Genomic DNA, 16,982 nt, shown 5'->3' with positions numbered 1-16,982 from the left:
TTTTTTTATTTTTTAAATATGGTAACCCTACGCAAGGTCTACACTGCAGGTAAGCAGCCCCTTAGCCTAAGCCCTGTGAGCCTGAGTCAGCTGGCACAGTCCAGCTGCGGGTGTCTAATTGCAGTGTAGATGTACTCAAAAAGAACAGAGAAGGGGCACAAACACTGTTGTCACTTAAGTGTTTATTGATAGCCATTTGAGAGATTCACTAGTCTACTATTTACGCCATCAGATCAAGTCCCTTAATACATATTGTCCATCTTGTAAATATGTACTTGGAAATTTTTTAAAAATGTTGCTTTTAAGGTTTATTTTGAATAATGAGAAATTAGGGTCTTTTTTTACTAATCTGAAAACAGCTACGGATATTACATGCAAAAATCCTGCCTAAATACTGTACTCAATTAAGTGAATGATAGGGAGACTTGTGCTTAAGGTAGCTTTGCAGGAATTGATGTTAGGATTTGATATTGCATTGAACGGTTGAAAAATGCTACCTTTCAAAGTTTTCACTGTTTACCATGCTGTTTGAGTTGCAAGTTCATGATGTTGCATACAACCTGGACCATTTTATGCAAGTTCACCTACATTTTTGACACCCTTATACTTTCTCTAGCAAGTCAGGTAATGCTTGGATGGAGTTTTACGTTCCTACGGTTTGTGAGTTAAGTATCACGTTATGTTATACTAACAAAGTCATTTCCGTTTTATAATGCATTTATCTCTGAAAGGCAGGAGGTTTAGAAGTGCAGCAGCCAATCTCCAATCCATGTCAACAGTTTATCCCTAGCATGTCAACAGCAGAGCAGAATAAATGACAGACTTGGGAACTGACCTTGGCCAGGCCTGTACATGGCCTGTAACTAAGTGACTAAGCACTTTTGGAGTTTGGCTAGAAGGAGGCCAAATTGTGTGTTTGATTGTAAGATTGGAAGAGGCCCCATCTTGTTCATGGGTGTCACGGGAGAGTTAAGCACCAGTAGTGGTTTTGAAAGAATTAGGCATTGTAGCAAAATTACGTGGAAGTTGTTTGTAGTGCACTATGATATTGGTTCTAAAAAGAAATAAAGCAAGCATTTCAGAGGGCTAACCTGAGGTACTATATTTTTTAAGCATAATGAATACATGGGTTTTTGCACGTGGGGTACATAGTAACTAAAGGCCTGCAGCAGTTAAAAATTAAAGTAGCCTCTCTTACTTTATGAGAGAGGGAGAGGTGAATATGAGACTGCTTTAGAGGCAAATGGGGATTTTGGGATGCCACCTTTTAAAGTTTGTCCTCAAACATATTTGTGCATCGTGACATTTACATCACAGCATGATGACATGGCATTGTTGGATTATAGCACAATCTGCCATGGCACAACGTCATGTTATGTCATACTGACCTCCGAAGATATTTTGGCTCACCTCTGAAGTTGCATGCCAAGGGGCTGCCCTGTCCAGGCACAACAATTCCACATACAAAAATCAGATCTGGAGGATACCCTAAAGAATATTCAAAGGCAAGAGCAGAGCTATTGGCAGGCACTGGCATCACTATTGCCTCCGATGTGGAGTGGGGAGGAAGAGTAATGATAAAAAAAAGCAGCACAATTAGCCAGAGAATTTGAATCCCAAATCTAGGGGGAAAATAGTTTCAGTTGGAGAAGTTGTGTTCTGTGTGGGGCAGGGGGAAGGGTTGTGGAAGTGCACCAGGGCATAATGGGTTTGCTCAGGCAATAAACTCAGATGCTGCAGAGCATTACTGACCTACATCCCCAGAGATCCAGCATTCAGCATCCTTTCCAATCATTGGAGAACTCCGTGGTCAGTGCTCCCTAGGCCCTCCTGTTGACAGCCATCTCTGCCTTGCTGCGGTCTGTCCCCTTCTTTGACTCAGCCCTATACACATGAGAGACCCTATTTCATAAAAGCATCAGACAACATTACTGTAGCTGACTGTTAACGGTTCTTGTAAGGCCTCCGTCACCCACACAGCTCCACAGTTGGCTCTTCTAATAGCCTTGGGTTTTGGCTGTTGAAATTCAGCAGACAGCCTGACCACTTCACCCCTTCAGTGTGGCAGTAGCTTTTTCCCCCTTCACGTCACAGATATTATGCAGTACACAATGTGCAGCTATAACCAGGGGCATGTTTGCCTTGCTGAATTCCAGTCTACTGAGTAAACAGCACTGGCATCTCTTCAATGTATCAAAAGTACATTCAACTGTCATTCTATACCTGCTGAGCCAGTAGTTGAAACTTTCTTTGGTGCTGGGCAGGTGGCCACTGTAAACCTTCATGAGCCATGGGAGCAAGGGGTAGGCTGGGCCCCTCAGAATAGCTATTGCTATTTCAGTATCACCAATGGTAATCCGGCGGTCAGGAAAGAATGTCCCTGCTTAACCATGGAAAAGTATCCCTTTCTGGTGATGTACTTGGGGCAAAGTGGACTGACACCAGAATAGTGATATGGGTGCATCTACCAACCCACAGCAATTCAGGAACCCCAATGTTGTAAATCCATCCATACGTCCTTTACATTACCCAGGGTCACAGTCCTGTGTAGCAGGAGACGCATAATGGCCTTACGCACAAGGATGACAACGGCCCCATTGTGGATTTTCCAACTCTAAGCTGATTGCCCACTACTGATAGCAGTCCGGCGTTGCAAGCTTCGCATGGTTGCCACTTGCTTCTCACTGACAATGCAGCTGTCATTTTGGTGTCCCTATGCTGAAGGTCTGGGTGAGCTTAGCACACAGATCCAGAAATGTGATCTTTTGCATCCAAAAGTTCTGCAGTCATTACTCGTCATCCCAAATGTACCTTATGCTGCAATTACACCAATTGGTGCTCATTTCTTGAGACCAGAAGCAGAAATCCACTGGCATTTTTTCCCATCATCATCCAGTTTCTGCATTTGAACATCTCCATGTCTTCCTCTTTACAATCCCAGTTATAACAGTACTTGCTCAGGTTCTGCAAATACCGGAGAATTGTGCATTCTGTATTAGCAACGTTCATGAGAATTGTGCTGAGCTGTTCAGAGTCCATGCTTCTGCCAAAGAGATGACAGAGACTGAAAAGCGGCATGCAGGACTATGGGAGTTTTGCAACCAGCATGAAAGTTGTGAGCTGTGGAAAACATTATGGAACAGAGAAAGTGGCATGGTAGGAATTTGACCCCAGCTCCCAGAAATCCCTGGGTGAATCACTGGTATTTCACAAAGCATGGCAAAAATGTCCCACAAAGCATTGTGTCAGATGGCGGCACAGGACGAACTCTGATACCTACCCGTGGTGCACCACATTTTACATGGATTCAAGCACTTGTGATGAGTACATGCAGCACCAAAGCACGCACCCAGGCGTGCATGGACCCACGCAATATACAAAGGTTGTCGGCTGTACACCAAAGTAACTTGCATTGACCAAACTTTGTAGCATAGACATGGCTTTTTGTCTTTTAATTTGCCTATCTGGGCAAACCTATTGACCCTGAGACATCTCAATGCTAGAGCTAGCAAGTAGGAAAAATATATTATTGCCAGGCAGGCAAGGACAATTTTAAAATCCAATCCAGAGAAGTTAAAGTTTAATGACTTCCTGGGCACACTGTTGAGTGGCACTTAAAAATCCTGGGTATACTGACTAACCAGCCAGAGGCTGAAAATGCAAATCAGCTTCTGACCTCAGGTTCCTTGTAAACAGCACTGAATGCTGTGTCATCAACTATCCCTTTACTTTCAAATCCCAGCTGAAATTGTATTCTAAACCTTTGCCTAGATCATGCATTTCTCCCTCCTTCTGCTATTATTCATTTTTAAACTATGCAATTGTATGAACCGTGTTCTCAGGTTCAGTTATTATGAAAGATGCTGTACAAGTGAAGTTGTACTGTTTCTGTAACCATTGATTTGACTGTGTTACTCAAAACTTGCTCAGAGCTTGTGCAAACAGGCTGACTGTTTATATCATATGAACAAGATGGAACATGTTACTGAGTAGTTTGTGTTATTTTGTCATTTTTATGTACAATTGAGTTCACTGAAAGGTGCTAGATCTACAGTGTTCCCCATCAAAACGCCTCAGATATGACCCGGAATGGGAAACCATCTTTAGACATTAGAAGAATACTTTAGTGCTGGATCCTGCAAGATGTTTACTACTTGAAGGAGATCAGCACCTTGAAGGATTGAGTCATTAGTCTCCAATTCCATTCAGTCCTTGGTCACTGTACAGATACTGCCAGCAAATCTCACCAAACATAAATAAATCCACAACCATAGTAAGTGGTAATGTGGACAAAACTGTCCACTGACCCCAGCAATTCATTTTACATATGCCTCTAAACAGCCATCCATTGACATGTGCTGCCTAGCAGTGGAAAAGCTCTTTTTTCGTGTAATTTAACCTTTCGAAATATTAAAATAAAACAGGCACCAAAGACTTTAATTATAGCTCTTCCTCCCTCCACATACTCACATCCACAATGAAGTAATAATAAAAAAATCCTGTCTTTCTAAAGTTTACTGAATACAGTTATTTTCACCCTAGTGCTGACTCACTGAAATACTTAGTTTAAGAGACTGATGAGGGATTATTTTTATTTCCTTCCCCCGCAGTTATCATCCTGACTTCTGAGAACTGCTTACCTATAAAGGTCCTACCCTGCAAGTCTCTAACGTGAGAAAGTCTTGCTGAAGTCTATGAGCATTCTCCATGTTGGGGATCTGCAGGATAGGGACCCTCTAATAATACATCTTTGCGTTCAGGTTGAAGTCAGACTTTAGTCATAAATATTCAGTAGCATATAAAATAATTCTCACTGGCAGAACAGATATTGTTGGCAGCTGTAGTGTTACAGAAAAACATTGATCTCTCCTCACAGGATAACAAAGTCACAGGATTTTCACTAACTTATTCCTCATACAGTGAACAGCAATCAATAGTTGTAATACACTATTCAAAAAAGATCATTCAGTTTTTTAAACAACTACCGGTAGAGCTTCAGCTTTCGCTACAACCAGTGTGCTCTTGCTTTGCTCCAGAGTACAACACAGTAAAGACCTGTGTATTTACCTGATAATTATTTAGTATTTCTGTCTTCCAGACCAGAATGAATGTAGTAATTACTTTTTAATTCACTAAATGTAACTCTCAACTAATCCACAGTGGTATGACATATCAATGTATCTGTTTTGTTTCTGAGGGCCAAACTGGAGAATGGGCTTTTAGTTATTCAGACATTGGATTGGGATTCAGGAGATGCAAGTTCAATTCCTGTTCTGCCCAAGACACTCTTTGTGACCATGGGCTCTGCTATATCACTTAGCCCATGATATAGCAGAGCTCTTGAGCACATGCACAGTTCCATTGACAACTGACTATTGAGTTCAGTGGGACTATTCAGTTCAGCATGTGCTTAAGTGCTTTGCTAAACTGGGGCCATGATCTCTCTGTGCCTCAGTTCCTCATCTGTAAAATGGGGATTTGATATTTCCTTTTGCTGCCTTTTTTCTGTCTTGTATAATAGAATTGTAAGCTCTTCAGTGTCTCTCTTACTATGGATACGGCCACTGCTTAGCAGAGTGGAGCACCAATCTTGGTTGTGCACTTTAAGCATGGATGTAATACAAATATTAGCAATATTTTCTTCACTTAGGCACTGCACTGACTTCAGCGAGCAATGGATCTGATAATGTCATCATTACACCTCTGACAGTTTGGGGTGAGGATTGGAACCAAATTCTGGGAGCATTGCGTGGACATCTCAGGGCAGAATTTAGCCTTAACACAATATAACTACACTTATTATCATTAAAGTGAACAGAAATGTCATTCATTACCTAGGAATTAAATCTACTGGGTCCAAAAGCAACTATCATTATTATTAGTTAATCAGTTATATAGAAATAAAATAAGTTAGGAGATGTTACATAATTACGCACTCCGGTTTAAAAGACAGGGATAGGTGTTTGCTTGATAATTACCACTGAAATACTCTGAAATTGAATTATGTACTGTCATCATGTACTGTACTTTGAATGACATTAGATTCTGTATAGAGAGTTGCCATCTTTTCTTTTTCTACAAAACCCTGCTTATATAAAATTACACCATTTTAATTCTTCCACGCTAGGTTTCTCCAGGTTTTAAAGTGGTGCCTTTTTTCTAGAAAATTATTTGTACAGTGCTTCTCTTTGAACAGGACCTTTAAATATTTTTAAAATTTAATATAAGTCTATACAGAAGGAAAGACTGAACAATGTTTACTGTATATACAGGTGTGTTTTGTTTGTCATGCTTTAGGCCTGGTCTACGCTGGGGGGGGGGAAATCGATCTAAGATACGCAACTTCAGCTACGAGAATAGCGTAGCTGAAGTCGACGTATCTTAGATGGAATTAAAATTACTTACTTTGCGGCGCGGGATTGATGGCTGCGGCTCCCCCGTCGACTTTGCTTCAGCCTCTCGCACTGCTGGAGTTCAGCAGTCGACGGGAGAGCGATAGGGGATCGATTTATCACGTCTACACTACACGCGATAAATCGATCCCCAATAGATCGATCGCTACCCGCCGATCCGTAGTGTAGACGAGAGCTTAGATTCCCTTCTCTACTGAAGAGCAAACACAGTTTAAAACTAGTCTCTAGAGTAAACAGTACATGGATCTTTATATTTTAGTCACCATTATTCCAATTATTATTATCCAATTAGTCTCTTAGGTAATGCCAGGTGACTCTCAAACCAGCATTTCTGCATACAGTATGTAAGGATAATACTACTTTGTAGTTTTGTAGACCTCCCACCCAAACCACTTAAGGATAAAATATTAAGGATTGTGGCTGGGCCTGTGTAGGAATGCAAGTAGAGAAAAAGGACACCAGGCGCCTATCTTGTGCAGGGAGCCAGCCACATTAGGAGTAGAGCGTTCGTTAGCGCTGTTGGTATGGCTAGCCTCCAGAAGGGGAGCTAAAAGGGGTGGGCTGAGAGCAGAGCCACAGACCCACTTGCTTCAACACCAGCAAGTGGAGTTGGTCTAATAGGGGAGGATGCATGTTCCACCCTTCAAAAAGTTGGTAGAGCTTCTTCTACAGCATGTTCTTACCTACAGGCCTAATAGGCATCTGATTTAGTCATCTGGACTCCAAATGCTGCATGACCCAGCTCAACTGTCACTGTTTGGCCTGGGCATCTCAATGTTTTGCATACTGGGATACCCACCTCTCCATTTAATCATAGAGAAAACTCCTCTTTTCATATTCACCAGTCTGAGAACCCATGATCCCTAGTCCTAATGAGTTAAGCTTCAGGCAGTAACTCCTAAGAGGGAGCACATTCATAGACATAGTTAAGAGTGCCCAGTTGGAAAGATTTTACTGGTGCTAACAGGATTTCCCATTTTAAAACAGGGAATAGCTCCAGAACAAGGAAGATGTTTTCAAGCAGGCGAGTCAGTTGCGCCCACTAAATTATCCCTTTTGACAGGCGGGCAAACTGAGGCAAAGAAAAGTTGTGACTTACCCAAGGTCACACAGGAATAGAAGTAAAAATCCCAAGAGATTAGGATGTAGTGTATTCAGTCTTTAAGAGCAACTGAAAGTGTACTATTATACTAGCGGAATAGGTAATTTAAAAATAATATATTATCATGCCATTTTAATTATTAAACCATCAAACTGTTACCTGGTTTATGTGTTAGCATGCATAGCTGGACCAGAAGATGAACTTGTTCACGATGAAGACACTGTATCACAATAAACACTGCTTTTTTCCAGTTGAGACACAAAGGCAGAGACTTGATTAGGCCAGGATTTTTCTATCATCAAAAATGAGTTATTTGTACTAATTACTTTTCTTGAAGAGAGGAATTGCCTTTATAGCTGGCAAAAAAAAAAATAGGATTAATTTTTCATTATATCTCTTCAGATATAGAAATAAATATAACAAAATACAATACATGCTCATTAAATTACACTAATGAGATTGGGAGATTCACTGCAAGAGACTGAATTTTGGATATTTAGTGATAAGGGTTCAGATCATGCCTGTGAAGCACAAAAGCCCTGAACTGAGGAGACATGCTGCCCCTGGGAAACAGCTGGAGGAATCATGCTTCAGGGAAACTAAATTCATCCCTATCCATCCTAATGCACACGGGAAGGCTACATATCTGTATGGGGTGCACCCTGCCCCCCTCCAGCTTTAGCCCCTCTTCCAGGTTGATGAGGAGGCAGGAGCAGGGCCATGGCCTTGGCCCCATCTACTCTCTACCTCCTTGGGGTTCTCTGTATCCCAAGGGAGTAGGGATGGAGAAGTCCCTGTGCTCCCTGGAGTTCAGAGACTACAATTTTGCCAGGCCCCAACATGAGCTGCCCCTCCTTTTTAAGCCCCTTACACACTCCCCTTTTACTTCAAACCTGTGTAAAAGACTAAGCAGAATGTTGCTCTTAGTGAACAAAGGCAATAAAGAAACCAAGCTCCTGCATTACAGAGTGGGCTTTATTGCTCTTTCAGTTACATTTTAGCTTTAACTAGCTGTGAATAATGCATCATAGAATATTGCTAAATGTAATACTGCCAACTCTTGTGATTTTTGTGATAGTTGGTGTTTCATTAAAGTCAGCTTCTGGAATCAAGCGATTATGTGACAATCTCAGCTCTTTGTTTGTCTGTTTGTGTGTGTTTGTTTAAAGTATATTTCTAGCCTTCCTGGTTGTGGAGAAAAGCTTGGAAATGTGACTAGAGTATGTCCTAAGGGCTAAAAAAGGAGGCAAAGAAACCAATTAGCTTTTTTAAAAAAATCTCATTACTATTAAAACTGTCATAATTTTTGAACCCTTGAAGAAAATACTGTAAATATAATGAAGTATATTTTGTACAAATAATGACAAACTAATAATAAGACCTTACTACAGATCAGTATTAAAACTTTGAGAGAGAGAGAGAGAGAGAGACCATCACTTTGTATTTGTGTGTTAGGAAGTCCGTACTTCACTGAGTTTCTGTTGCACAGGGACACAGCCTTTTAGTGGCAAACTAATTCCCAGATCCCAGCAGCAAGAAGTTACAATATTCTTTACCAGATGCTATTATTGTAAAGGATTAGAAAGCACCACTAAACTCAGGTGTGTGTGTGTGTGTGCGCATGTGTGTGTGTGCGTGTGTGTGTGCATGTGCGTGTGTGCGTGTGCGTGCGTGTGTGCGTGCGCGTGTGCGTGCGCGTGTGTAAGAGGAGCTAGGTGAAATTTCTGAGTAAGAGCCCAGGTCTACTCTGCAATGAAGACAGACACAATGCAATCCCTCACACAAATACCCACTCATATTCAAACCAGAAAACTTATAAAAGATTCAAACTCAGTCTCCTACAGGCTATTAAGGCATAAGGAGAGAGATTGCCTCCTAAGTATTTAACAACCAAAATAACAATCAGGTATCATGGTGATGAGGGCCATGTATGGTAGGTAGACAAAAATGAGCAATTACAGAAAAAATGGCAGATGTATGCATGAGACAAATAAAAAGTTAGCCACTTGGGGGTGAGATTCAGAAAGGTATTTAGGCACTTAACTTGCATTGATTTCAGTGGTCTCATTTGGAGACCATCTGCTGTATTTTCTATGTCTCTTTGCAAGGGTGAAGGCAAAGTGATCAAACCAATAGTGAATACCCCAAATTATTGCCAAGCAGAGAGGAAAAGGTGCAGCAACTTTAATTAGCAAATGCATTATAATATAAAGTCCAGAAATGAGTGAGTTTTTATTTTCCCTCTTAATTTCAGCTTCGTCCCAGATCCATACCCACAGTGTGGCAGATTTGGCACCTGGCCCTATTCTTGTTTTAATGAGATAAGATTTTGTTATACTGTTTTTCAGGCCCTGATTATATCAAACAAAGATTTCAAGAAAGTGTGGAGGTAAAAGAAAACCCTGAAGAAAAGGTTCAAGAAAAAACACCTCCCCCCAAAGAGTCTCCTCATTTTTATCGAAAAGGCACCACACCCCCTGGGACACCTGAAGCAAGCCCAAAGCACAGTTCTCCTCTTCCATCTGAGCCTTCCCCTACCAAACAATTGAAAAGGCAAAACTCCAGCTCAAAGGCAAGACTCACTCAAGAAAAAAAGAGTTTAGCTAGTGAGACTGTAACAGCCGTGGTCAACAAGCCTCTATATTCAAAAGCACCCGTAAAGGAGGAGATAGCGGTGAAACATCAGCCAAAGTTTTCAGCCCACCACAATCCCATCAGCACAGAGAATGGGGAACTGCATGGTCATTACCATGGCTACTACGTAAAAATGAATCCAGCACTGCTTCCACATGAGCTCAGGGAGGAGGATGAAGATGTCAACCCATCACCTTCAGCACTCACACGGATACCAACTCCACAGAAGCCAAGTCCTGCCAGATCTGTGACTAATCCAGATGCCAAAGAAAGCAAATCTGATACAAAAGTAAAGAAACTTGAACTTGCTGCACCAAAGAATCCCGCTAATAATGAGTCCCATTCTTCAGCAGAAAAAGAAGTGGAAATCCATTTGGTAAGTACTATTGGCAGCCCCTTCCCCTTCACTGCTCCTCTGCCTGCTACATCTCAACTTTGCAGTCTATGTCCAGGCAAAACTCACTGACTTCCATAGCAGTTTCATCTCTGTATGGACTGCTGGATAACACCCAATGGGAGTAAGGAACTGAGGTTCTTTACCTCACTGTTGCCTTTCTTAAAAATATGGAAGGGACAGATTGTAGCTGGAATATTGACAGTGGCAGTTCTTAGAATAAATTCTTGTGTATTGATGTAACAGCAAGATCCTTACACACACACACACACACACACACACACACACACACACACACACACATTTTGGTGTTTTTTCATGTGTTCACCTCAAACCAATATGTTTTCCTTATTGGATATTTTGGCAGTGGTGGTTACACTGTTAGATTGATGCCAGAATCTAACAATTTCTAAACGTATACCCAAAAAATTATGCAGTACCTTCCAAAAATCCAATTTTATGAGTGTAACAAACATTTTTCCCTATTAATTGTTAAAGTGCCAGTGGGATTTACTGAAGACTGTCATTGAAAGGTTTATAACTTCCATGTAGCTTTGCTGTAAACCTGCATATAAACATTATCAGCACAGGGATTATTGTTTGCCCTGAGAAAGGTAATTTCCAAATGCAGAGGGCTGCTGCTGAATAGTTAACAATGAATTACTGGGCAACCATTAAAAAAATTATATGTAGTATCACATCAGGCACATGTGTGTTTTTATAATTTCAGCTTCAGAATCAACCTAACAGATCAACTTCATCACCCATGTAACTCCCTTGAGCTAAGGGTTACCCTGTAAATGGATATGAATGTTTGGGGCTAAATCTATGTCAGTGTATCAAACAGGCCTTAAATACCCAGTGATGTGATAAAACTTTAATAAAGTCCTGATTACAGATTCTTATTAAATATCAGCTACAAAGGTGATATTTCAGCCTCTTAGGGTACATCTACACTGCAAAGAAAAACCCGCAGCTGGCCCATGCCAGCCAACTCGAGCTTATGGGGCTCAGGCTGCGGGGTTGTTTTTTTGTTGTGTAGACTTCTGAGCTCAGGCTGGAGCCAGGGCTCTGGGACCCTTCCACTCCATGGGATCCCAGAGCCTGGGCTCCAGCCCGAGCCCAGAGATCTACACAGCAATGAAACAGTCCTGCAGCCCAAGCCCCATAACTTTAGTAACTGCTGTTTAACATCCTCCTGACATTCCGTTGGAATGGAAACTATTTTATCATCATATAATATGAACATATCGTGTAGGGCTGTCAAGCGATTAAAAAAAAATTAATCGCGATTAAGCATGCGATTACTCGCACTGTTAAACAATAGAATACCATTTATTTAAATATTTTTGAGATGTTTTCTATATTTTCAAATACACCTCTACCCCGATATAACGCGACCCGATATAACACGAATTCGGATATAACGTGGTACAGTAGTACTCGGGGGGGCGGGGCTGCGCACTCCAGCAGATCAAAGCAAGTTCGATATAACGCAGTTTCACCTATAACGCAGTAAGATTTTTTGGCTCCCGAGGACAGCGTTATATCGGGGTAGAGGTGTATATTGATTTCAATTACAGCACAGGATACAAAGTGTACAGTGCTCATTTTATATTTATTTTTGAATACAAATATTTGCACTGTAAAAAAAACAAAAGAAATAGTATTTTTCAATTCACCTAATACAAGTACTGTAGTGCAGTCTCTTTATCATGAAAGTGCAATTTACAAATGTAGGTTTTTTTTTTACATAACTGCACTCAAAAACAAAACAATGTAAAACTTTAGAGCCTACAAGTCCACTTAGTCCTACTTCTTGTTCAGCCAATCTCTAAGAGAAACAACTTTGTGTACATTTACGAGAGATAATGCTGCACACTTCTTAATTACAATGTCACCTGATGTTCGCATAGCATTGTTGTAGCCAGCATCGCAACATATTTATATGCCAGATGAACTAAAGATTCATATGCCTCTTCATGCTTCGGCCATCGTTCCAGAGGACATGCTTCCATGCTGATGACGCTTGTTAAAAAAATGCATTAATTAAATTTGTGACTGAACTCCTTGGGGGAGAATTGTATGTCCCCTGCTCTGTTTTACCCACATTCTGTCATATATTTCATGTTATAGCAGTCTCAGATGATGACCCAGCACATGTTCATTTTAAGAACATTTTCACTGCAAATCTTACAAAATGCAAAGAAGATACCAATGTGAAATTTCTAAAGATAGCTACAGCACTCGAACCAAGATTTAAAAGAATCTGAAGTGCCTTCCAAAATCTGGGAGGGATGAGGTGTGGAGCATGCTTTCTGGAGTCTTAAAAGAGCGATACTCTGATGCGGAAACTACAGAACCCGAACCACCAAAAAAGAAAATCAACCTTCTGCTGGTGGCATCTGACTCAGATGATGAAAATGAAAATGTGTCAGTATGCACTGCTTTGGATTATTATCGAGCAGAACCCGTCATCAGCATGGACGCATATCCTGAGGAATGGTGGTTGAAGCATCAAGGGACATATGATTATTTAGCGCATCTGGCATGTAAATATCTTGCGACGCCGGCTACAATAGTGCCATGCAAATGCCTGTTCTTGCTTTCAGGTGACATTGTAAACAAGAAGCAGGCATCATTATCTTCTGCAAATGTAAACAAACTTGTTTGTCTGAGCAATTGGCTGAACAAGAAGTAGGACTGATTGGACTTATAGGCTGTAAAGTGTTACATTGTTTTATTTTTGAATGCAGGATTTTTTTGTACATAATTCTACACTTGTAAGTTCAACTTTCATGTTAAAGAGATTACACTACAGTACTTGTATTAGGAGAATTGAAAAATACTATTTCTTTTGTTTTTTTACAGTGCAAATATTTGTAATCAAAAATAAATATAAAATGAGCACTGTACACTTTGTATCCTGTGTTGTAATTGAAATCAATATATTTGAAAATGTAGAAAACATCCAAAAATATTTAAATAAATGATATTCTATTATTGTTTAACAGTGCGATTAATCGCATGATTAATCATGATTAATTTTTTTAATCGCTTGACCGCCCTACACATGATATGTTCATATTATATGATGATAAAATAGTTTCCATTCCAACGGAATGTCAGGAGGATGTTAAACAGCAGCTACTAAAGTTAGACTTTTTAAAATTAGCAGACACAGATAACTGGCATCCAACAGTTTTTTAAAAGAGCTGGCCAAGGAGCTCTCTGGTCTATTAATATTGATTTTCAGTAAGGCTTGGAACACTGGGGAAGTTCCAGAGACCTGGAAGAAAGCTAATGTTGTGCCAGTATTTTGAAAGGGTGAACAGAGTGACCTGGATAATTATATGCTCATCAGCTTAATATCAATCTGAGGCAAAATAATAGTATGGCTGATAGAGTACTTTATTAATCAAGAATTAAAAGGGGGTAATATAATAAATGCCAATCAGCATAGGTGGATGGAAAATAGATCCTGTCAAACTAACTTGATATCTTTTTTTTTTTTTGAGATTATAAATGTGATTGATAAAGGTAATAGTGATGATGTAATTAATATACTTAGAGTTCTGTAAGTCATTTGACTTGGTATTGCAAAACATTTTGACTAAAAGTAGAATGATAGAAAATCAACATGGCACACATTAAATGGATTAAAACCTGGTTAATTTATTGGTCTCAAAAATGTAATAATGAACAGGGAATCATCAAGTGGATGTGTTTCTACTACGGTCCGTGTAGTAGGGTGAGCCGGGGCTCTACCCTCCGAGATGGAGGGGTGCCACACCGGCTCACTGAATTGCAGACAGTCTAGCCTCAGGTCCTTGTACGCAAGGGCTGAGCGGCTCACAGTTCAGGAGCTCAGGCCCTTAGGTAGGGGCTGAGCGCCAACTAACAGTCCAAGCAGGCCCAGGCCCTGGGTCAGGGCGGGGCACAAACAGTCACAAACAGTCACAGCTCAAGCCCTTCTGGGGCAGGGGTTGAGCAGACAAGCAGTTAAGGGGCCCAGGCCCTGGGTCAGGGAGGGGCACAAACAGTCACAGCTCAAGCCCTTTGGGGCAGGGGTTGAGCAAACAAGCAGTTTAATCAGGCCCAGGTTCCTACCTGAGGGTTGGGTGAGGGGGAAGCCTGCCACCCGTGAGTGGGGGGTGGCAGGGGGGGACGCAGGCCCACCCACTCCACTGCGCCCCAGCCCGGGGCCCTAGCAGCGATTGCTGTCGCTGCCGGTCAGTGGGGTATCCTGACCGAAACAAACTGACATCGGCTCACAGGCCTCTGCAGCCTGACCTGGGTCGGCTACCCCCGGGCTACTTCCTTGTTCCCCCTCGGGGCTTACCTCGGTGGCAGTGCTGGATTCGGGCCAGTCCAGCAGCATCGGCTCCTCGGGTGCGGGGCTTGGGGGCCGGTCCGGCAGCTCTTCCCCAGGATAGCTGGCACGGGGCAGACTTGACTCCTCCTAGGGGCAGCGGGTCTGGGGCAAGCTGGGCCAGTCCTCCTCAGGATAGCTGGCACGGGGCAGGCTGGGCCAGTCCTCCTCGGGGTGACGGGTCCGGGGCAGGCTGGGCCAGTCCTCCTCGGGGTACCTGGCGAGAGGGAGGCTTGACCGGCGCGGGGCGTTAGCAGGCGGCTCGCGGCCTGCGGCTGTCTCCCAAGCGGGAGCTCGGCCCAGGACGTCTGCTTTCTCCGGCGGTCTGGCTCTTACTGAGCTTTGCTGGCGGGCTTTTATACTTCCGGGCGGGGCCGTGACCTCGGAGGGGCGGGCCCCAGACCCGGTAGCTCCGCCCACGCTGGGGTTGGAGGCAGCTCGGCCCTGTCGGAGATGGAGGGGTGCCACACCGGCTCACTACAGTCCCACAGGAATTGATTCTTGGCCCTACACTCACTTAATGTTATCAGTGACGTGACAGAAAACATAAAATCATAAAGTTTGGTGGATTGGTAGATAATGAAGAGGACAAGTCATTGATAAAGTAATCTGGGTTGCTGGGTAAGCTGGACTGAAGCAAACAATGTGTATGTCAGTGCAGCCAAACGTCAAGTCCTACATCTGGGGGAAAAGGTAGTCCATACTTACCAGATGAGGAACTCTGTCCTGGGAAGCAGCAACTCTGTAAAAGATTTGGCCGTCATGGTGGATAATCAGCTGAACATGCGCTCCCAGTGCAATGCTGTGACCAAGAGGCTAATGCAATCCTTGAATATATAAATAGGACACTGATGCAATCGCTACTGGAATACTACGTCTAGTTCTGGTGTCCACACTCTAAGAAGGATGTTAAAAAATGGGAGAGGGCTCAGAGAAAAGCCATGAGAAAACATGCCTTATAGAGAGAGACTCAAGGAGCTCAATCTACTTAGCTTAACAAAGAGAAAGCTAAGGGGTGACTTGATTAAGTACCTACACAGGGAACAGAAATACAGGGTTCTTCAGTTTAGCAGACAAAAGTATAACATGATCCAATGGCTGAAAGTTGAAACTAGACAAATTCAGACTAGAAATAAGGCAAAAAAAAAAATTATAGTGATGGCAATTAACCATTGGAATAACATTACTGTGGGATGTAATGGATTCTCCATCACTGGAAATTTTTAATCAAGATTAGATTTTTTTCTAAAGGATATGATCTAGTTCAAATGGGAATTAATTCAGAGGAGTCCTATGGCCTGTGTTGTACAGGAGGTCAGACTACATTATCACAATGTTTCCTTCTGGCCTTTTAGTCTATTTTGGAGCTGATATTGGCCTTTTACCCTTGGAGCCTGACATATGTGGATGGGTCAGACGTTCACTAGCATGAAGTTGTCAGGCCTTGGGGGGGGGGATGTGTCCGAAGATGAACGGACAGAATCTCAGCCTGAAATTTGAGTTTTCTGTTCAGCCCTGGTATAAGCAAGTGAAGTTGCACCTGCCTAGGCAGCATCTATCAGGCCAAATTTTTCTCATCTTTTCCACCATTCCTTCCAAACCAAATCATGATTAGGACCTGAGGGAGCTCCTAACTTTACTGACTAGCTGGAGCCTCTCTATATCAGAAATGTATCCCTCCACCTTCTCTGACAATCAGAGCAGGCAACAGACACAAACACACCACTAGCCAATGATCAGGAAGACTATGTCTTCACTACACACCACTGGTAGTGGCATGCAGAGTACGTGTAGCTACATGCTGCAGTGAAAAGCATACACACTGTGGGTTGTAAGTCAGCGAAAGGTGCGGAAAGGCTCCAGCAGCGGGTAGGCAGCAGGGACACTACACTGCCCTTTTTAGCAGAGTCGAGAGGGAGGCGTGACTTCGGCAAGTAGGGTATGTACTCGCGTACATACCCACACCCTTCAGGCATGTCTTTACTAACCTAAGCTATGCCTCACAGTCTATGGCTATTTATACCTGTGCGGGGGGGGGGGGCTCCATATGTACCTACACTACACACT

General features: G+C 42.3%; 1 protein-coding gene across 1 annotated transcript in view; it reads left to right on the top strand.

Moving 5' to 3' along the window:
* JPH1 (junctophilin 1) overlaps nucleotides 1–16,982 on the top strand; it is a 115,061-nt gene that overhangs the window by 82,374 nt on the left and 15,705 nt on the right. Inside the window, exon 4 of the mRNA XM_024197651.3 lies at nucleotides 9,864–10,525. Within this exon, the coding sequence (XP_024053419.2) occupies nucleotides 9,864–10,525 (662 nt within the window). The remainder of the gene's footprint in view (nucleotides 1–9,863; nucleotides 10,526–16,982) is intronic.

Source organism: Terrapene carolina, unplaced genomic scaffold, assembly GCF_002925995.2.
Source record: "Terrapene carolina triunguis isolate 2854851 unplaced genomic scaffold, T_m_triunguis-2.0 Scaffold58, whole genome shotgun sequence".
NCBI lineage: Eukaryota > Metazoa > Chordata > Testudines > Emydidae > Terrapene > Terrapene triunguis.
This window is presented reverse-complemented; position numbering and strand designations above follow the sequence as displayed.